The 23,322-nt window shown below is 38.3% G+C and overlaps 2 protein-coding genes across 7 annotated transcripts in view; one reads left to right on the forward strand and one right to left on the reverse strand.

The window, feature by feature from the left end:
- The first annotated feature begins 641 nt into the window (after positions 1-641).
- Positions 642-4,281, forward strand: LOC124218909 (uncharacterized). Of its 2 annotated transcripts, none has more exons than XM_046625831.2 (2): positions 642-1,212; positions 1,329-4,281. In XM_046625831.2, the coding sequence occupies exons 1-2, from the start codon at positions 829-831 to the stop codon at positions 1,614-1,616; spliced, it is 672 nt and encodes a 223-aa protein (XP_046481787.1). In that variant the 5' UTR covers positions 642-828; the 3' UTR covers positions 1,617-4,281. The 2 variants fall into 2 exon arrangements, with proteins under 2 accessions (XP_046481787.1, XP_046481786.1); XM_046625830.2 differs by having other exon boundaries at positions 677-1,221.
- The window catches only part of LOC124218907 (uncharacterized), a 48,065-nt gene continuing 28,242 nt past the window's right edge, over positions 3,500-23,322 (reverse strand). For 3 of the 5 annotated variants that reach the window (XM_069136088.1, XM_069136087.1, XM_046625828.2), the window contains 9 exons: positions 22,783-23,075; positions 22,499-22,640; positions 19,970-20,115; positions 19,032-19,138; positions 18,659-18,868; positions 15,241-15,360; positions 13,557-13,894; positions 12,282-12,398; positions 3,500-11,197 (listed from right to left, as the gene is read on the reverse strand). In XM_069136088.1, coding sequence (XP_068992189.1) covers positions 10,963-11,197; positions 12,282-12,398; positions 13,557-13,894; positions 15,241-15,360; positions 18,659-18,868; positions 19,032-19,138; positions 19,970-20,115; positions 22,499-22,640; positions 22,783-22,831 — 1,464 coding nt within the window. In that variant the 5' untranslated portion in view covers positions 22,832-23,075 and the 3' untranslated portion in view covers positions 3,500-10,962. Of the gene's footprint in view, positions 11,198-12,281; positions 12,399-13,556; positions 13,895-15,240; positions 15,361-18,658; positions 18,869-19,031; positions 19,139-19,969; positions 20,116-22,498; positions 22,641-22,782; positions 23,076-23,130; positions 23,150-23,322 lie in introns of those variants that run through there. The other 2 variants (XM_069136089.1, XM_046625829.2) reach the window with 2 other exon arrangements.

Here is a 23,322-nt window from a genome sequence, read left to right on the forward strand (position 1 = left end):
TACCCCGGTTTTAACCGCGGAAAATTTAGCGTATTCGAATCGACGCGACATCTCTACGTCGGTGAAAGATTTCCGAATACCGTGATATCCGACTTACCGACATCTACGGTCAGCGCGTGCGGTACTACCATAGACTTATACGCGATCTGTAATGGATCTGTGGTGCGCCTGTTTGATTGGCCGACGTCGACAACGGTCTTCTGTTCTTTTCTATTTCATGTATTAGAAAGAGGTGGCGAATCTGCTCTTACCGATCGGACATGGCGGCAACGTTTTCACCGTCTTCGCGTATTCATAAATACTGCGAATTGCATGAATGTTGAATTGAAGTATGAAGAAAAAATTGTCGATCAACACTTGGCTTATTCAATGCCCTAAGCCAGCAAATAATGTTACCCAGGAGCCAGAGCTAATACGTAACTCAATGTTTAAAGCAAGCTCGAGAGGGTGAGTTAATCGCAGTACCCTAACTTACCGAGCTAGTTGACTATCTTAACACCTTGTAGGGGATATGCTGAGAATTAAAAACTAACTAAATAATTTTTTGTCACTTGAGATGTATTTACGAAACATGGAATGAAATGTTAATTTATTAAAAATGAAGAACTTAAGTCTTTACAATTACATGGCTCACGGATGACTTCCATCCCTCCACTCCATTTTACGCGTTCTTTTTTTTTTTTTTTTTGCTACGGTGCTCGGCTTCGGCAACCTCCGGGTAACGCTATGAGCGTAAATAAATAACTATTGCAAGCCAGGAACCCGATCCTGCGTCGTGTTTTCAGAGTTTATTAAAACCGTGAGAAACGTAATATTGGCATATAAAACATGCCAAAGTCTCGATTGAGTGCGCCGAGCGGCAGTGACAGGCGTAACAAAAGTTACGACTGGGGAACGCGAGATTGGCGTCAAAATCCTGGGAATCGAAGAGGTTATGGAGGTTATGGTCAGTTCCAAGCCGACAAGTACGAGTGTTTTGTACCCGGGCGAAACGACGCCTCGCCACAGAGTACCGGGGACGATTTTATCCCCCTCGGATTTAGCACTCCCGTTGATTATCATCCGAGAAGTAGCGGAAATTGGCGCGGGCAAAAACGAGGTCGAGACTTCAATCAGCATAGATACAGTTTCAACCTCGACAGTCCCAGGACAAGTTTTAACGATTCCAATTCTCCCAAGTTCTTTCACAAGCATCAATTCTCGCCACGAGGGGTGAGAAAGGTTTCGTAACAGCGAAGCTGAATGTATTTGAATATAATAGCGAAATACGCTTTGAGGATAGTTGATTTTCTTTGTTACGTTCTGACTCTTACATTACTCGATTACAGTCTCATCAGAAAAATGTGCGTAGGCAAACAGAAATATCGGCTTATGTCGACGCCAAGTCAATGCTGGAGGATCCCTGGGCTGACCTTATGACAAAATTGGAAACGTCGCAATCTTTCTGCGGACGGAACAACGATTCTACGAATCTCGATGCCAGCGGGAGTTCCTGCGGAAGTATTTTAATGGGCAATCTGACCGTTGATTCTAACGGCAAGAATTCCAGCTCTGAAAGTCAAGAGTCACAGATAGCTGCCCATGAAACATCAGAAACGAAAACAATGCCAAGTTAGTAAAGTCTTGATGGTTTAATACCGATGAATGTAAATATGTAACGAGTATGTGTAAATATTTTAGAATATAGAATTATTATTTAATTTTTTTTCCTTTCGTAAACTTCCAACAATGACTAACAATTGCGTGAAATTTATACTCACAACGGTTTTTACTCTTCTCTGTGAAGCAGATTTGTTAAGATGTCATATCAGCAGTGCAACCACTTTCGGTATGCTGAGATAAAAGTAGGTAAATGATATTACGATAACAGAAAAACATTATATTATATCTCACTATTCCTGGCTGTGATGATAAATAACTGTTTTTACTGACATTGATGTGCAATTTTTATTTCTTTTTTATTTACGTATTTTAATATTCACAGAGCAGTAAACCTTTTTTCTAAAAGGTTAAAAATTAGCGCATTGCAAAACATATTCTTTGGAAGATTAACACGTAATTTGTTCATAACTAAACGAATTTTTTTTTTTTACCGTTTCATATAAATGCCGATTTGAGGTTGTTGGTTAATCTGCAGAAAATTGTGACTGTTTTTATCGCTTTCTACATGACGTCGTAGTCAAACTTGTCATTACAATGCGATGGGATTCTAAGGTTGCGATCACATTGCTTTGATATCAGAGGACAGTGTTTCTGAGATTTTATACAATTCGAATTGGGTCTTAGTGCAATTTGAGGTTGAAAACGAAAGTTTTAAACTTCCTTAAATGTAAATAATAATAGTAATAACAACTGATCACGCCTTGTTTAGCGTGTTGTAAAATTTCACCACTTTACAGGATTGTGCACATTCTGTATTACCATATTTACTATTTTTCATCAAAGCATGAAGTTTTTTTTTTGAACCCTACGTTCAAGGGGAGCACCCAATGAAATTGCCAAGTCTGGGATTTTTCAATAGAACTAAATACGCGTCAGTCAATTTATTTTCGAGCCTTGAAAACCACGAACAACAATTTCAAAACCGAAATTTTTTTTTTGGTAATGTGTGGTTTCATCGTTGATAGGTTTCAGACTACTCGCTCTTGTTTCTTTTGAGCAAGATTTCGGGTTGTCACGTCGATTTTTCTGAAAATTCCTAGCCTCCAAACAAAGATTGCCTAGGATCGCTTCAATTTTTTGCGACCCCGAATCTGAAAGAAAAAATGAAAACCCATATTTTGCCCTTTCGCTTGCAATGTTAGTGTTATTCCCGTCGAACCAAGTACACGAAACTTCTTCCGATTTTTCGTCGTGTTCTCAGGATCTATTCGAAGAATGTCCAGTATTGGTAAATTTTTTCCGCATCCTATTTCTCGAGAAAAAAAAAAAAAACGGTACAAATAATTGCATTTTATCATTCTCAAAAAATGTTTGTGACGAGAATTCATTCAAAGTGTGACAGAACTGCATTAATTCAATTCGGAGAATCAGCAAATAGATTCATACAATAGAAAATTAAAATAGTAAAGGAATAGTAATGTTGAGTCGAGAAAATATTCAATGATAATTGAATGTTTTAATATTTTAATAAGTGCTTAGGCACACATGCAATTAGCGTAATGAATACTAAGTAGATATACATATATATCCATATATTCAAAGAATTTTCAAAACTTGTCAATAGTCGTACCTACGTATGTACGTATATACAAAAAAGAAAAAAGAAAGAAAGAGAAGAAAAAAAAAAAAACTAACAGCGCATAAACATATTACTGTAATTATTATTTTTATTATTATTGGAAAGAGGTATCGTCTGTTTTTTTTTTTTTTTTTTTTTACATAGCGTGCTAATAAATAGTGATATATAACTATATTATTATTATCATCGTAATATGATTTATTACTCGCGTGCATAATATACAACATTGGCAATCCTCCCTTTTCTTTTTTTCAAACGTTTATTTAAAATATACTACGTAGTAAAGCAGAAGAAATTTCACAGCGTTAAATATTAGTACAATACGATTTTGCCATTCATAGGAAAAATTTGAATCAGTACATTCATATGTTGTATTATTCATATTGATTTATTGACGATATATTCGCATGAATGTTATCGCCAGTTTAAGGATAATTCGATCATTTGTACAATTAGTTATGTCGTTATACAATAATACGTGAATATAATGACTCGCGAATCGTTTTGATTATGTTTTTCAAGATTCGTCACACTTTTTGGTCAATTTTTCTCTTTTGTCATCCCCAATTTTCAACGTAGGTAACATATAAAATAATAAAAACGAGCTAATTAAATATGAAAGAAACAACAAAAGAGTACAAATATTCTATGATAACGATTAGAGACATTTGCGGATAATTGTATATAATACATATATTTTTTTTTGTTTCTGTAGTAAAATATCTGACCATGTATACGTATTGTCACATACCTATTATTACATGAAATGATGATAATAAACAAGAACGTAATTTCGAATAAACGTATGAAAACATGAACCTGCACCAGTTATTGTTGTAAACATTTATTCTTCCTACCCTTTGCGAAGCTTTTCTTGTTCATATTTCAATATAGCTATATAGTATTAAGAGTCTGCCAAGATATTCGCCAGGATCTCGCACCGAGTACATAAAACTTGAATTATTTTTGATGCGTATGTAAATTATGATTGCGATTAATCTATACAGTGTAACATTGATATATATTTAACACTGACTCAGTTCTTATACGAAAAACACCTTTCAACATATCGTCAAGTTGGATGAAAGTTTGAGTAACGTTAAGATGCGAATGAAATAATTCACTTTAATAACTCGTGATTATATGTATATGCGTATGTACAATAATTATATTTATTAATAAAATCAAGGATATGATGGGTAATTTCAATCGATATTTAACCAAGCAGCGGTTTTTACGTGTTTACGTGTATAATGTATCTTACAAGGACGTAAGCTCTACGGGAAAGAAACCGATGTTACAACATATCATTAGAGTTAAAAATTTTATACCATGTACCCATTATATACGTATAATAATAAGAATTGACCACGTATTTTATGTTTATATATATATATATATATATATATGTAAATGTATAATATAATATACCATATGTGTTTGTTTCTTTAATTTTTATTCATTTATTCACTTCGAATTTTTAATCAACAACATATCATTGGACCCCATTGTGACATCAGATATCCCAGATACGAGTTACAACGCATATAGATTTTCCCGCGAATTATAATCCGCAACGATGTGCATCTTCCGATTACCGATCACGGACATAGTTTTTCATATTTTTTATACATTTAAATTAAGAATCATTTACGTATAATATCGTACACATATAATATGTACAGGTAGAGACAAATGCGAGAAGTTACACCTAATAGGTACTATATAATAGTATACTGCCTTATAACTGTGCCGGAAAAATAGCAGTTTTGGTCATAAATTTTACAACGATATGTTGGGAAAAGAATAAAATTCATCGTTATTAAAAAAATTGATTGGATATACTTATGATATCGAAAGGCAACGATGATTAATTTTTATTTTTTTTTTTCGGACAGAGTGTATTGGTCATATCAGCTGTGTATGCGAATATTGTAATTGCGTAATTCACTACACAGCACGGGGACATGTGTATATGATATAGATAGAAAACAGGTGAAGATTTTTTTTCAGAATAATCGTAAATGTATAGAAGCCAGCATTGAAAATACACCAGCTTAGTCGAATATTGCTAGGTGAAAATCTGCGATAAGTCGAATCCAAGGAATTGATGAAATTTGCAATTTTCAAGCAGCCCGGCAAATAACAAGCGAATCGGCAAAGCTGCGAAAGAAAAAAAAAAAAAAGTTCGTCTCGTCGTTGGTACAATCGGCAATATGTTGAGCTATGTACTTGTAATACTGCCCTTATCCTCTTCTAAAAATGACTCGTCGAGCTGAGCAGGGCAAAAATCACCCGAATCACGAATGAAATGCTTGCGAGTATATAAATTTTTTATCCGACACCCCTTGAAAATACGGCTTTTAAATAACAAACCCGAGTTACTTGATTGGTATAGTGACGGTACGGCGGTTTGTAGCCAATTTCACGTCATTGACGACGAGCAACGAAACACAATCAATGTAAAAAGATTTATTTATTTTTTTTTTGTATTTAGTCAGAGCTCGATACTTTAATAGAATCTCACGATAAATGGTATTTGTATATATCATTTTTTTTTTTATCATTTCAAACAATACAATTATACATATTGTATCAAATAAAGAATCGTGTTTTGTTTGTTAATTGCGATAAATACCTTTGTTAAACCAAATGAGAGAATCATTTTTTGAACAGTCGGGTGGCTTCGCCCCTCATTGTGCTTTCCCATCCGCTGAAGTTTCCGCTTCTATCTCGTATTTTACGAAGCTTTGTGTGCACCGGTCACCATATCACTGCTTTGAAAAGCCGTGTTTTCAAACAGAGTGGGATAAAAAATGTATACATCACGGGCGGAAAGCAATTTTGACTCGTGTGATTGGCCGCCCTGAATTCGCTCGGACGTCTAACTTCGCACTCGTCAAAATCGCCTTCATTTCGCCCTAAATACACAAGATACTATACCTGTATACATTTGCGTGTATGTGTTATGTATTTACATATATACACTACATTCACATGTATGTACATTGTACATACAACGAAGGGATTCTCTATCAAGCGGGTACAACTGAATAATAAATAAACTGTCAAAGAGATCGATATAATAAGTGGACGTAGGGACGTCATAGGCGTGTAACTGTGTAACAGCAATGAGAAATAGACGCGATGTCACGTGACAGTGACATTTTTATCCCTATCCAGCTCGCGGTTGAAACGCAATGCATCGGAAACGTTACACGGACTTAAAAATAGAAGGAATATAGAATTTCAATTCCACCACGCACTTCGCGCACACCCCGTACGATTAGTCTTTGCATGCCGATTTCTCAGTTTTCAGGCAATCGTCGAAGATGAAATCGCCGATTAACTATTCTTGCCATGGTTTTCTTTGGCTTGAGTTAGCGTTCGGGTATTTGTAAACTCTGGAAATGATTTTATCGTCAAAATTTAATCGCAAGTGTGTCCACGGCGGCCATGATGGTTACCTATCGCCATTTTGTTATCGATTCATCCGCCCCCCAAGATGTTTTGCGCCGAAAATTTTCACGCGAACAGGGAACATTGTCAGAAATACAACCTTTTGAATGATGAAAATTCACATTTCTCGAATGATACGTCCGTGCAAAGCTTGCCCGAACTGGGGAAAGGAATGTTACGTACGGTTTTGTGCTTCGACCTAAATCCTCGTAAGGGGTAATCACGTCTGGGTAAGTCGTTGCGACGTCGAGGATGTAATAGTAAATAATTGGCCAGTGACGAGAGCTTGTACTAGGATTTAGGGCACCGGTTATTGATTGTACCAAACCGCCAAGTATCGCTCGAAACGTTAGCTAATTACGACGAGCGCATGAAGCATGTATAAGTATCGCAAACTCTTCCAATATTCCATTACAGGTATACGGATAGTGTATATATAATATAAGTATAGGATGATAACCGGGCCAAGTCAGCAATTTGCGTTTATTCGACGTGTACCTTTTATGCGACGAATTTTATCGAGTGAATCTTACACGTGTAGAGAAATTAGATTATGAATGATAAATTAAGCATCCGTGACGACCTCGCGCACTGAACCAAGTAGAATCGAATTGAAGATCGCATCTGCTTTGAGATGGGTTAAATTAATTTTCTCTCTTTCACCATAAAAAATAATCGATAATCGCGGACTTTATCGATTTTTTTTTTTTTTAACGTCAATTGTTGTGCAGGTACTATAGGAGCTTATATTCGTTTCTTTGACGACATTAATTTAAGATAAATGTATGATACATGAAATACGTTGTATAGGTATAAAAGTGTACGTTGGAAAAATCGAATGTTTAGCTATTCTAATTCGCCAATGAAATATAATAATATGGCACTGTTTTACACATTATTGTTATTAGCGAAGCTTGTAACGCTTAAACTAGTTATCGCAATGAGAAAAAAAATCACATCAGGCATATTTTTAGTGAGCGTGGGTTTCGCCGATCAAGCAACCAGTCAATTCTTAAAACTGTTATTATGATCGATCATAAATAGTTTTTCTTTTCCGCAGTTATTATATATGTATATATATATTATAATACAAGTATATTAATTTAAGTATAATTTACACAAGAATACAATTTTCAATAGTAGAAAATTGTTCAAGACACTACCGATCGATTGTTATTCTTGTATGTTGATGTTATTACATGATGTATCGATGACAGAATATTGACTTTGAAATTGGATACACGCTTTGATCAATTCTGTACAATCTCTCTCCTGAATTTCTCTCTCGTTCAATGTCTCGAAACTTTACGCATTGGTGATATATTTACAATTTATATAATATTCGAATGAATGATCATAAATTGACCATCAAGAATAATGTTTGATTATTTCCGGTAAACATAATTATTGTTTAGTCACACATATGTGAAATAACACGAGGGATGTAAATGCTACACAATTTTTCCAAACGATATCGTTTTCGAATCAGCACACAGGTACATGGACACTGTACGATACAGTAACGTCTCGCATTAGGCAAATGTACATCGAGACACGTACAGTACAGGTCATGTTGCTTAGAAAATATACACACATGTATAAGGTGTAAATAGATAATTATGCATGCGTGTAGGGCTTAGAAGATAAAAAATACGCTCGTCATTACGCGATCATTATACATAATAGATGTTTCACCTTAACATGTTGATATAAAATATATGTATTATAAATACGCAATTGGTTCGATTTTCATTAATTTCACTCCGTGAAAGAAGCTCGGAATTTTTCAAATTGAAAAAAACAAGGAACGACATTTCTTTCGAATTGATAGTGGAATCGATCCAGTTTGACTTAATTGGTCTCATCGTATTTAAAGCTACACGTAGCAGGTATAGGGTATGTATCATTATTTTTCAACGTTTATAATTTTACTTTCCTCTCATTTCTTTACTTATTTCAAACTTTTCGCCTCATAAATCACCATAATTATCCGAATTCTTCGGCACTTCATCCGATTTTCCCGCAATGCCAAAACTACCCACAGTGTGACGTGTTACATAAAACATCCAACTCTATGCATATCCCACGCATCAGTCTCGTTTCTATCTTATACGTCATATATGTATGTGTATATATATATATATATATAGATATATATTTATATATATATATATATATATATACACATGAGTTCGTTCGATCAATGATCACGCAAGGGAATACACGTACACACCCTGCATGAAGGTCACATTGCCAAGGTGCGTAAATAAATACATACCTGCACATATCTCTAATCGATGCGAGCCGCATATTTTCTGTTGCAGGTGAAAGCTCACGTTTATGTATATATATATATTTATATATATATAGGTATACAGGTATTATTTATACTTCCGCAATTTTTGCACATAAACATACCCCACATGTGACGCGTGAAATAATATCGGTGAACGTATCTGTACAGTCAGGGCATATAGTTTATGCGTGATATAGATACGTACACGCGCATACACGTATCGGAGTACACATAAATTAATGCCATTAACGAATTAGTTGGCAAACTCGCTGCAGGTTGACCTTATATGGATATAGAACGCTGGTCGTGGTATAAATAGATAATTAGTTACGAAAATCGCGTTGTGCAACCGCATGACGAAGCATTGTTTCAGGCCTTGGAGATAAAGTGAGAGAAAACAAGGAACGGGGAGGAAAACGTGAAAAAAACAAAAAAATGTAAAATAAAGAAAGAGGTCTTCAAAGAAATAACTTTTATCTATATTGATTCTAATGTTGTTCTACTTTATCCAGAGATTTTCGAACAAGAGATTGAACAAAAATGAGAAAAGTATTCGGTGAAGGTGTAGCTGCTACGTGAGAGCCTTGATGCTTTTGATAGCTTTTTTATTTGTTTTACGAAAAATTCCGTAGTCTCTCACTTGAGGGTTTTTAATTAAATAAAGTTACAAGAGCCACCGAAAACTGAAACTTTCACGTTAGAAGGACTTCGGTACTATTACTGTATACTCGGCTCGTATTCGTAAATACTTTGAGTACTTGTATTCAATATACATAATACATGGAAAAGGACAAAAAGATAGAAACAAAAATCGATACCTCGTGAGCTTCAGAATTTGAATAGTTAATTTTTATTTTATTTATTTTTTTTTTTTGTAAGGATAATCCAGATTCTCATTAGCCTAACGAGAAGAGAACTAATTAATGAATTCAGCACTTCACCGAATGACGTAACGCGGCTGACAATGAAAGAAAATCATGGATTACGCGCTCATATTTAATTATAAAACTGGTTTTTTGTCCGATTTTTCAATTGTTCTCAACTTAAGGTTACGAAGGAAGAGCGAAGCGGCTTGCACAACGTTCTCCGCGTTCTCACAAGCGTGTAATCCACCCAAAACGATTCATCAGCTGATCGATCTTTTCGGCGCCATATTGCCGTTTACCAAATACGAAAACCTGCCGTCAGCCGTGCATTTGGTAACTATATACGGCGAAAATATATATCCGAATTAATTATCGAGGATGAAACAATCACTCCCACAGCCTTCGTCGCGCGCATTTATTCTTCGTATAATTTGAGTTACGTCAAAGGATGGTTTTCAATTACCATTAATAATGTTCGTTAATTCGTAACATGGGTAAATCTATGTGCGTGCGTGGGCTCTTTCACCTGTACAGTCACGACTCCGGATCCTTTTCTGTCACGTACATACATATATGTACGCGTATAGGATTTTAATAATTATCAGCCAAGCTTCGTTTAATCTTGATTAAAATTATAGAAACGCCGAGGTCCCTGATATCACTATCATAATTGGACGCAGATATGTGCTTAAATTTCACTGGTATTACAGATTCTCCCAACGCGTATTTAAATTTCATCGTCGACCAACAATGCGGAGAACCGATCGTTGACGACTGGAACGAAATAGCACGGTGTTTTTTTCTTATCTCTTCAAATTCCCGATTCGAATAAGATGATCGAAGTCCGACGTCACGTCACAAACATGATTAACTCAGTTTTCAAGTTTCGCGTTATACCGGGTTTAAACATCATCGTTCATATCGCGGAGCGTGTAACAAGTGCGTGTTACCGACTGTAAAGTATTTTTTCATCACAAGTCCTCCTCACACGGCTTGACGAAGACGAAGACGACGATGACGACGACGATGACGAACGTGACGCGAGGTTTGCTCCGCGGTCACACGAGGAGTTCCTCGACGAACTCCTCGGCAAGCAAATTCTACAAGTACTCGTCAACGCGGTCCATTTCGTCGGGGGGACTCGGCTCGGAGATGCTCAAAATCGGTAGACCGAAATGCTGGGTTTCGGTGCCGCTCGTTTCCGGTGTTGCGCGTCGCGCGTAATCGCAGCTCTTAGAATGATGATCGCTGTGGAGCTGCTGATGATGATGCGACTGATGGTTGTGGTGACGACCCAATCTCGCGAAATCCGGCTCGCAGGATCGACGATAATATCTATAAACGAAGAACAAGTACCGCGGTACTGCTTTGCCAAAATATCTTGCGAACAAAGAATGGATGTTAGTGATTAATCGGTTTTTTGAGAAATCGATTGATCGATTAATTCAGTTTTTCCATTAATCGTATTTCCGATCAATCGACGGTCTCTTTCAATCGATTAGTCGAATTTAACCTCATAATAATTTTGCAAGTCGATCGGTACATGACTCGCTTGGAAAATTCGATTGAGATTTATGACTACCCTGATATTCTTTAAAACCGAAGATATTTTCAGCTTTTGAAAAATCAACAATTTCTCTAATTTTTATTCCGTGTAATACGAGAAATTTCATTCCAGCCTATCCTGCAGTGCCAATTTTTTCGTATGAATGTACTTTGATCCACGGATTTTTGATTCGTTCATTTTTTACCCAATAAATGTAATGTTTGCGTTAAATATCTTTTAAACAGCTCCGAACAACAAAAAACTTCCTTTTCGTTAATTCCACTCGTTATTCCCCCGTACGATTTTTCGTACAAATGTGTGTAATCCTGTAATCCTTGGTCTCCAGATTCGATACATGGATTCCTAAAAACGGCTGAATAAAATTTTTGCTCGTAAATACTACTACAGAGTGAACAAAAATTTAAAAACGTATAAGTCATCCGCACAAATAATAAGAGCGAGAATTGACCACAGTGAAAGAATCCGAATACCCGCAAAACTTGAACTACTATCGAAATTTCGAATAATAATATCAGCTTTCAGGATCACCAATTCTTTCGATAAATCTAAAAAAAAAAAAAAAAAAAAAATTTCCGTTTCTTATCGAATATTGCAGACTTGATAATCCCCAGTAAAAAAATATTCAATAAATCATGAAAAATGAATGTTAAAAAACAGTAAACGTGTTTCGTTCCACCGATAAACTTCGCGTAACCCTTTTCAAATAAATTCTTTACGATCAAGCAACATTCAACGTTGTTCGCAATTTGTTTACATATCGTCGAATTTTTTATATCATGTTTTCAAACGTAAGGGTTGAAACGTTTCGTCGAACCTGCACCCCGGGCGATATTTGAAAATTAGGCAACTCACCGCTCGTCAATTGACGCAGGCTGACGAACCGGACATCGCACGTACTCGTGACTTCCGCTGACACGCCATCCCCCAAATCGACGAGCCATAAGGGATGGGGTTGTCCCTGCAGCCTCTCTAAAACGTGTTCATACAGGCGGTCACGTTGAACGAAGTACCAACTAAATTATGGCGGGTGTATCGCGCCCTCGAGCTACCACACCGAAAATTCAATCCCACCAATTTCTGGCCAGTAAAACCGAGCAGTAAAACTGATCTTCCAATTTCGCAAAGCAATATACGTCTGGGTGATTTCGTGATGGTGGGAAATTTTTTTCTTCAGGGCCATAATTTATTTATGAATCTTTTTAAGCATGTGCCTAAAAACTATTCCAATAAATTCTAAAAAAATTCATTCCCCTGTAATTATCGTAAATAGAAATAAAAATTATCGTCAGTTTTGAATATATTTCAATATCATTGTTGTTCAATACGGAAAATTACAAAATGTATCTACTTTTATCGTTAGAGCAACACAAAATAGGCCTGAATATTAATGTAGTTTAAAAAATTAAATACTAAATGACAGCAACGGGAACGAAGGATTTGAAGAAACAAAATTAATGTACATCTTCGTAAAGTCTATGATGTTATGAGTTGGATTTGATATAAACGTATAAACTGATGAATCCATGGATTAAAAAGTGATTTTCTATGTAAGTCGAGACGAGACGAGACGTCTCAGTAGCAAAATTGTTCTGTGACCTGGTTATGAATATTTAAAAGCACGTTGACGTCGACGGGCTATAAAAAGGTTTGCCACGAATCGCATTGACGTTGAATGGTAAAGTGCTCGAAGAATTTTTCGCGTGCGGAAATTAAGAGCGGTGTAAAAAGGAAATTTCGTTCCAATAAATACAAAATATATTCCATCTATTCTCATGGACACTGGATTGAAAAATGCTCACTGTTAGTACTGAACAATTCTTACCTTAGTTTTATACTCCACGTATCAGTATTTCACGCTTTCGGTCTGTTATTGAAAATGTTTTAACCGTCAAGATTACAGGTCAAATTCTCATCCGACTAGTTATATCCGCAGAAACTTTTCCATCGGGCCTGAGATCGATCGAATCAGAGATGTAAAATATTTAATCGAGTTTACTCTACCTCGGGAGGATGTAGATACCTATCCAATGAGATCCGCGGTTCGATTTCGCAATGTAAACAGAATGATTGGACGATGAAATGAGAAAGCTGGGGAAACTTTTTGTAAAAACCTTCTAAATAACAAACCTCAAGCTATGCAACTGGTAGGAGGCCTCCTGGCTCGAGGGTTCCGTTTCCTTGGGTACCTTTTCCAAATTTATCTGCGCCACCGAGGCGTCCTCCTCGTCCCTCGCTGCAGGAGTCCTGCGTTCCCGCGATTCTCGAGAATCCTGATTTCCCCTGGAAGAAGACTTGAAGAAAATCTCGCGGTCGTCGGGTCGCTCATCCTCGCCAAGATCGTCCCGGAGGTTGTGGAGTCCCCTTTGATCGTGTTGACGGTTGCTCGAAGCCGCCAACGGCAAATTATCTGCACTGCGAACTTTCCGACAAAGCCTCGAAGTCGAACCGTGTCGCCGCACGAATTCCTTCGCACACAGAATGCGGTTCGAATCACAGCCGTACCTCAATATTTACCAGGTGCAATTTTCGCAAGTAGTTTTGGAGAGTCAAAAATCTATACCTTCGCTAGTAAATGAGTCTATTTTTTTTTATCGAATTACTATATCCCTAAGTAACGAAGATTTCTTCAAACATAGAAAAATGTAAAATAATGGAAATATAAACCTAATCTTATATATATATATCGATGGCCCGGTTGAAATAGTTTCGAAACGGATGAAAATGTAAGATAGTTTTTTTTTTTATAGATTATACCGGGTTTAAACGTGGAAACCAGCCACCTTGGCGCCTGAAGATAGGCAACAAAGCATTGCCATTTCGTTCCTGAGATGGAAACTGTAACACCGGTTGCCTATCTGCAGGCGCCGAGATGACTTAATTTCACGTTTGGATATGGTATGATATATAAAGTCACTCAAATAGATTTTTTCCATCACAATCACAATAATATATAAACTGAGGTGCTTCCATGGATTCGTAAAAAATAGTCTATTAAATAGAATAAACCATCATAGAGTGAAATAGAACGAATATGTTAGACATTTACTTTACTTACTCGACGTTTGTTCTTAATTCCAGTATTTTACATTTTATATTTGTAAATAGAGCTGTCTAGCTCAAGAACAGCATAATTCGACAAATTTTCAATGATTTTAGGCTCACCAACGTCTTAAAATTCACAGATTTTCTCAACGAAACTATTTTTTGTCTTTTTTTTTTTTCTTTTTTTTTCACTTCGAACAATTTCCCCGCAGATTCAGAGAACCGTCGAGTCTGGCTAGTGAATTTTGAAGTCTCGACACGTGATTTCGCAAACCGTGAAGATCGGATCTCTGTTTTCTAGGATAGTAGAACCACGAGCTAGGCATTTTTCGCCGGTGTAACGAAGGGTCACGTTGTACGCGACGGAATAGCGAATCGATCCAAAAGGCAAAGTAGAAACGTCGAGCACTTCCCCACAGGCTGCAACGTCGTTACACGGCGATTCCAGGCTAACGATAAATTATTTACAGATCAGAGCTGAGGTCGTTAATAATCATTAGCTCAGCCGAATGACTCCGAACCCGATGCGATGTGCCCGCACGATAAGCCCCATACCGCATAGAATTAACTTGTAAACTTTTGGCATTTTCCAATCATTCATTTCTATAATTAATTATTCATCGGCGAACCCGCGTCGATTGACGGGTTAAATTTAGAACGAGCTAATCGGTTCGAATTGCATATTTTTGGTCAAGTTTCTTCGGTTGTTTCACACTAATTATCTTGCTGTAATCGTTCTTTTTTTTTTTTTTTTTCACCATAAACTCACCTGGGAAAGAAACCCGGCGACGTCTATCGCGCTGTTAACACGTGGTCTTGTAGGCCTTGGCCAACCGAGGCCACCCGCGCTGTCCAAGGAATCGACGTGGTGGTTCGACCAGTGCAGATGCTGAAAGACGTTGACAAAATGTTCATATTCATTAGCTGCTCGTGATTTTACATCCCTCTTCATCGACGAATCGGTAATTTGAAAAATAGCTTAAATCAGTTTCTCAGCTTATATATTGCTGATTGAATGAACCGAGCTTACATTCAAATGAAAAGATGGCAGAAATTGTGCAAATATTTTGACTTTGCAAAACTCCCTTAATTTTGTATAACATTGCTTTGGACTCTGTGAGCAAAATGTTGTGCATTTGCTGTACAAACAAACAAACAAACACACCCACATACACACACACACACACCAATACACCGTTAGATCTGTAAAAAAATTATGGCACGATATTGTTCTTCTAATGTATAGAATTTACGATGTTATCAAGTGCCGTCAACACTTTTTTTTCATAATCACGCACTGTTTTTTCTAGTTGATTGAAATATTTTCCACAATATATATTTCACTCAAATTTGAACCGGCGAAATTTGATTGTAAAAAAATAAAATAACAGAACAGTGCACTCTTGTGCACCAATCAACAAGGGCTGCAGCATGGCTCGGGTGTTTGCAGTGCTAAAAGTGTCCGCAATGTGCTTTTCGCATATTAACACAGTTTCGAACATAGGAACAAGGGAAAGAGCGTCGTTATTATTCCCTCGGTTTTCATTGGTCATCAATATTCGGGACTAGCAGTTGATTCTGAAACGTTGACACGATTCAGGATCAGCTGTGGGATAGAAATTTTCGACACTCTCTCCTGGCCCCGGAACCGGGGATTTTTATCATTTTATGCGAGAACGTGTCGGTGCATATTAGAATATATTATCATGTGGCTTACGGTGACACGTATTGCATTATAGAGGTGATGCGCAAAGTGCGTATTGAGATTTTTTATCCGTTGAAAATGATCCGCCGGACGAGCGAGATGAGTTTAATTTCGTAAAATGTACCAGCAACGCCTTTCACCATTACTGCCCGAAATTGTCATTGCCGTCTCTGTTAAACTCCAGAGCTAATTATCCTGCCGGTCCAGCGGATCTTGTACGTATAATTTCGTGATAATTCGAGGAATTTGCGTGAGCGTGAAAAGTAGGTGAAACATTGAATATACTGCGTTATATCATAGCTGGATACTCAATACTCGTCGAGTAACACTGAATTATACCGGTGGTCACGCGATGTCTGCCCTGTGGAGTAGAGCGAATTGACATCCGCAATCGCGAGGATCCCTCGCTCGTCTTGGATAATGGAAGCACTGCTCCAGGACACAGCAGCCACCGCCACCGCACTGCGTCATCATTGCAATCATCGTCAGAACTCACGATTCGGTCATTTTTTTTTCTTTTTTTCTGTTTTTTTTTTTCAACCTTTACTTTGTTCATCGAATCTACGCTGACATTTTGTACGGTGAAAGGATTTCGAAAGAAAAAATGGATGTCCTATAAAATTATATATAATCACAAGTTTCAAGTATATAATTTCGGCTTGCCATCATGTCAATTTTCATAAAAATACAATCCCATCTTTCACGCGTTCGCGTATTCTATAAATTGTTACGATATCGGGTATCTCGTTTATCGACAACTTTGAAAGCGATAAAGATAACTCGAAATTTTTATTTGTAAAAAAATAAATAAAATATTAACAGAACTGTTATCCTTTTTTCGTAACTGAAGAGTATCGGTGTAACTAATTATCCTTTTCATGAGAAATGTACGACACGCGTGGTTGGTTGAAAGACTCCGGATCTCTAACCTTCAGCTTTGTGTTTTATACATCACTTTCAATTTCCTCCGTGATTTCCGCTCGCTGATCAACGTTCGCATCGTCAAACAGGTTATTTTGGATAAGAAACCTTCCGGGCGTGATTACGTATCGCGTATAAACATTTTCCACGCTATATAGGTATACATCTACTTCCTTTTACGTGGAAGCCGTTAGAAAATCTTTCAGAATTTCTTACGACTCATTATTTCACAGTATAGTCGCTGACCTTTACGTACACACAGATATTTGCACAGGGAAATAATTTCCTCAACTGCGCAATTTCTGAAAGTAACGTTTGAAAATAATTTTTCAAATTAACTATAGAATTTAAATTATATAATATAGAAATACAACGATAACGAAAGCTGTATATATGAGACGATATGATAACGACGTGATAATACAGAGTGTGTGTGTGATACTTCTGTAAGCAAAACACAAAGCGATCAACATTTCCATGTACATCGAGCGTATACGTACGTATAACATTATATTGTGTATTTACCACCAGCGTCTGTCAAATTTAAAACTCGCCTTTTCGAACCTCTTTTTTCCTAATATCACTTTTTATCATCCGTGATAATCCGCAGTGTTCAGTATATCTAAAATGAAATTAACAATAAATCCATTTATAACTGTTGCCGTTTCAGAGACGGAACATACAAACTGAAACCGAACTCTCGCGGGTGTTTTCATCTTACAGTCCTCTGTATTCTCCTTCTTTACCTTCGAATTCGTCGTAACTCTCCCTGACAGATCTTTGTAAATAATATTGTAGACATTATAGAAAACGTGAAACATGTAATACGAAAATCCAATGAGACTCGCTTTGTTCGATAGACGTTGTTAGGTACAATCGTACGTATATACATAAATATATATATATATGTATAGATATTCAAAATTAAAAAAAGCTTATCAATCAACGCATCGTTCACTCTGTATTACCTGTCATCCGTTGAGCAAATCAGCGATAAAACATTCATCAACCCCCTATTTGTGAACAATTTATCCAACAATGGAGGATATTTCTGGATGCCTCGTTTGATCAGCAAGGGTTTGAATGCAACCGCGTATATGACCGAAAATATTTCTCCCTATATCAGCAACGGTTTCGTTATGTTTGAGCGAATGTTTTATCAAGTTCGGTTTCCATTATTCGTCCTGTGTAATATCTCGTTTAATAAACTTCTCGAACGTATCGGCGACGACTATCGAGATACTCCTGCGTGTTTCATTGCCTCGTAAAGGAATTTCCCAGCTTTCTCTACACCCTCTGTACGGAATGCGACGAATGTTGTTCACAGCGATAGAGCTTTCGTTCCGGCTTAACGTGTCTAGCGTTCGGTTCGGCTTTAGCCGCTGGGTTATATTGGCTATCGTCCGCACAGCGGAGCCTCGAGATAAACCGTCGAACGGTGAAACGGGCCGAGGGAAAAACCATGAGAAAAAAGAGTAACGAGCAAAAAGACGCAGCGGGAAACTCTAGAGGGGAGGAAAAGCCCCGCGCTAAAGCTCGTAAGCTCATTGATTATAGCTACCTGAGAGCAGGCGTGTTGCGTCGAGTGCTGGTTGCAGGTGTTGGTGGCGGCGGCACAAACACCGGTACCGGGGACCTTGAGCTGTTCCTTGTAATCAGGCTGGTAGGGGAGGAGCATCCTTATCTTTCCCCACCTGTTAAAAAACAGTGCAATCGCTCCGGCCCAGACGACCAGGACCAAAACAACGATTCCAACCTCGACCCCACGGATCTGCGAGAAGAATTTCGGGCTCGTAAAAGCATGCAAAAGCCTCTGCAGGCACCCTTATGAAATTCAAAAACAAGTGTAAACCCCTGGCCAAGTTATGCTAATTTTCCCAAAGTTTCCCTTTGCCAGAGTACAAATATTCACGGAGATGTCGTCCTGTACTCACTTGAATGTAGGCCTGAGGTTGATGAGCCGATGGCGGTCCTGGCGGTGTCACAGGACCTCCGGTCACAGCTCCGGCCGCGTCCTGCTGCGGCGATGTCTTCGGCGGTTCTACAAACGATATAGAAAATGAACTGATCACGATTGAACCATTGGTATACCTGATTTTATGAAGTCTCGTTGATACACTTGCAGGGATAATTAGTTTTTAAAAGTTCAAGCGGAGGCCATTTTTGCACTTCGAAAAGATGGACGGCAAATCCGCACTGAATCGATCCAGACAGGATATTAAATTGACATCAAAAGCGCAAAAATAACAAAGATTTGACTAATGAGAAAGTTATTTCCCGGAAATTTCCCAAGGATAATTTCATGCAGGGTAAATTAGCCTACATTTATGCAAATCAGGGTACATTTCGTCAAAATCCGCCTGCACTCCGGCAACCATGAATCGCTGATGTATAATTTAAGTTGCTTAAACGTAGACGGAGTTTGTCAAACTGCACACCAAATTGCATAAATACAGGCGGATTTACCCTCCGAGAAATTATTCACGGAACGCTTTCGTTTACGATTTCATTCGAAAATCGCAAGTATAATATCGCAACGTCAATTACTCAGTGTGATTGAAAGTGCCCACTAAATACGTCTTCAAATTTCCAAGCTCTTTTCTTTACTGCAAAAGAAGAGGTGAAAGCATTTCCAGCTCCGAATTTATAGATTTCCCACCCGTACTCGAGTTTCTCGATAAAGCGAATCGTGGATCGTAGTCATCGCGGTGGTTGAGAGTTTAGGCGGAGGTTGGAAACGACAGACAATCCCAGATCCCCGGTCGTTTCGTATCATTGCAGTCCCCATCTCCCATCTTCGTCCCGACGTCAACAGCTTGGCTTTTCCGAGAGAGACGCAAGCGGAGGTGTAAGTTTAACGATCCGGGCTTACCTAGCGTTCGGAAGACGATTGGACGACTCCTCAGCCTTATTCCAGCTCGTACTGCCGTGACGAACAATTGGTACTGAGTGTCGGCACGCAGGCCACTCAGGGTAACTGCCTCGCTGTTTCCAGCGACAATCGCCACGACCCTGTAACTAACCACTTTGACATTGTGATGCTATCTTTGACTATTGATTTTCGCAAGTTTCATGCGCCGTGATGCACCGCGACTAAGCTTTAATCTTCGAGCTTCGGAAGGTAGACGCGATAGATATACAAGCAGTATCAACCCTGGGGTGAGATTATTGGGGGAAGTGTCGCGTAGTAACGACCAGCACAGAAGACGTAATTATTATACTGGCTAATCCGTCTCACCGCTGACTTATAATTCATTCCTTTAAATCACTCGAAAACGGCAAACATTAAATTGGGAATAAATATAAACAGCAGAATCGGGCAGCTCGTTAATTCGATGGTGAAATTCAGCTCTTTGTTTCTCAACGCGTCTCACCTCGAGCAGTTCGGGTTTTATTTCAAGGGTCTGTAAAGTATTCTCTACTTTATTATGTACCCACATATCGCACGTATTTCCGGCAGGTTATTCAAGCGACGCTGGAACAGATTCCACTACAAACGAAAAAATAATTGCCGTTAGACTCGCTATAATTCCTCGGGAGAATAAAGAACGGTGCAATTTGTAATCGTTAAGTTTCCACGGTGATGCCACGAATGTTTATCATACGGAGAAATCACAGTCGTAAAAACTGCACTAACTTCAGCGGTAAAAATATCGCCTTTATTCGTAAAACAGCAAATGCAACGCAGTAGAAGCTTTTTTTTTCCCTCTGCGTATAACGACAGATGGACAGTTCCTTTATCGGTAAGCCTTCAATCACATTGGCTATGAACGAGATATTTATATACTACAGAGACAATGAGTACACAGTCCATTATATGGATCGATTTTTCACCCTCTATTTTCTACGCATTTTTCGATAGTTAAACGCTGGGATAATAAACATGCGAGCACTCCGCCTGCAAGTATGCAACCAAGCTATCGCCTTTCAAGTGATAAGTGGGTTGCATTCTTTAAGCCTCACCGAGCGTTTTTTTTTTTCTACCATTTCAGCGTACAATCTCGAATTTCTAAAAAAAAGGGATATTGTTACTTAGATATGTATATTAACTTATAGAATGAAATATGCACAGGTGAATTGTTTCGTATCTGTTATATAAATACCTATGATGCAAAGGACTAGCTTAAGCTACGTCAGTAATGATTTATAAGCTTGCAGATCACTCAAAGAAATTAAGTCTGATAAGTGACTATTTTTAATCAGTGCAAGAGGATTTAGGGAATTGACATGATTTCGTTGCGAGAGCCAAATACGATCGTCACAAAGTAATTAACAACGTTAACTATAAAAAATGTAAGAGAATTGTTTAGTGAAACTTCGTTGAATAGAACTACGTTATTATATAGTTGTACTTCGTATGTAAGTGAACAATAAAATTTTAAACAAATCAATCTATCCGTAAGCTACGTCAAGAATGGATCTCCTTACCTTAAATGATTATTATAAAGTATGAGTTTTTTTTTTTTTAATAGAAACACGATCGTTTTTGGCCGAATATTTCTTTCAGTGAATTTTCAAAGTACTTGCTTTCGATTACGATCTATATATAGCTATGCGGGGATGCAGTACCTTGGATTTTCGTATTCGAATGAAAAGTTTGAATGCTTTGTACCTGTCTTGGCTACGACAGCAAGGGAGGGTCCCACCGACCCAAGAATAATCCGTTAGTTATTGCGTTTTGATATGCGGCAGAGTAAAGTAAACGTGAATACAAAGTCATTACATATACAGTAAAAGGATTGCAGAAGATCTCTTAGAATAAAATCGAGTAAATAAATCTCGTAACAAAAATAGAACTGCCGTACAGTACCTGAGGGGAATATTTTCAAACAACTTCGCGTTCGGAATTCCTTTCATATTATTTCAACGAATCACTCTGCAATATTTTCGACCGTATGGACATGGCTGATAGTTTGTTGTTATTTTACTTCTTTTTTTTTTTACGGCTACCGTTAAAAATTCTCTACCACGACGAAAGAATTTTCTCAAACCCATAAAATTTCAAGTGACTTGTAACCTGCGGGTATACAAGTTACGAAGATAAATAATGAATGCAGCAATTATTTTTGATGGCGTGTAACGCAAGATCTTGAAGTATATTCATTGTCAGACGCAATACCTCCTCGGAATGCTTTTAAACTTAAACGAGGTTTCCACCCCCTCCGACAGAGCCCCTCGTTCGGCTTTAATGGAACTTTGCTATTCAATGGTTTTCTTTTCAATGTTCGGTTTACCGCGCGAAGAAGTTTCGCCGAGCGGTTAAAACGTTGCATTTCGAAGAAAAAAAAAAAAAAATCGAGCTACAACGTAGTACGTTGAGTTTTTTTTTTTTTTCTTGTCCTCCCTCACACCCCTTTCCACCCCATCAAAGAAAAATCGAATGTAATAGCAATGAACGCACCTGGCATCGGTCGGCTTGTAAGTTACGTCGTATTTATCGACCGAATCCACCTGCCTCATGCTCCATGAAACGCGAACGGATGTCGGGTTGACAAACATAACCGTTATGTTCTCGGGCACTCCTGGATTACCGGGCATCGAACCTAATTCGAAAAGAGAAGGGAGAAGACAAAAAATAATTTAAAAAAATAAAAAAAAAAAAGACGAAATATATCATTCCAAAAGAAATCGGCCCTTTGCACTATGTGGAAAAATTGGGGCGGCTTCAACCCCCTTTTTACCAACCGACGAGGCCAGCTCCCTGCAGAATTAGGATGGTGGCCCAAAGGACCATGCCTCCAGGGTGGCGGGCCAGGACTGGACCGCGCCTCCTTGGAGCCCCACGTCCGCTGCCACTAGAGGTCAGCCGAAAGCCCAGCCGCAGGAACTGATTGGCAAGCGTCCACTAAACCCGTGGAATACTGTCATCGAGATCAAGTCTTGGGCCCCCTGGGACCAGCCGGCGTTTATCAGCCGGCACAGGATCCTCCGCGAGGCTGTCGAAGCTTCCCCATATCGGTGAGAGACGTCTCGATTACCTGAAACAGAGAACACTCCGTCAGTTCTTGGTCAATAAATGAGCAATTGACCGACCGGGAGCTTGCGACCCGAGTCGATAATGTTCGGGCCCAGGCAGAAGCCCGTAAGTGAGCTGGAAAAACGAAGTCAACGGACAGGACACGCAACTGGGTTTGATGTTGCTGGTTCCGGTGCCGATGGGAACCAGGTGAAATTGTGGAATTGGCTCGGCGCTGGCCTGCCCGACAATCGATAAGAGCTGGTGTA

This window comes from Neodiprion pinetum, chromosome 5, assembly GCF_021155775.2.
Source record: "Neodiprion pinetum isolate iyNeoPine1 chromosome 5, iyNeoPine1.2, whole genome shotgun sequence".
Classification (NCBI taxonomy): Eukaryota; Metazoa; Arthropoda; class Insecta; order Hymenoptera; family Diprionidae; genus Neodiprion; species Neodiprion pinetum.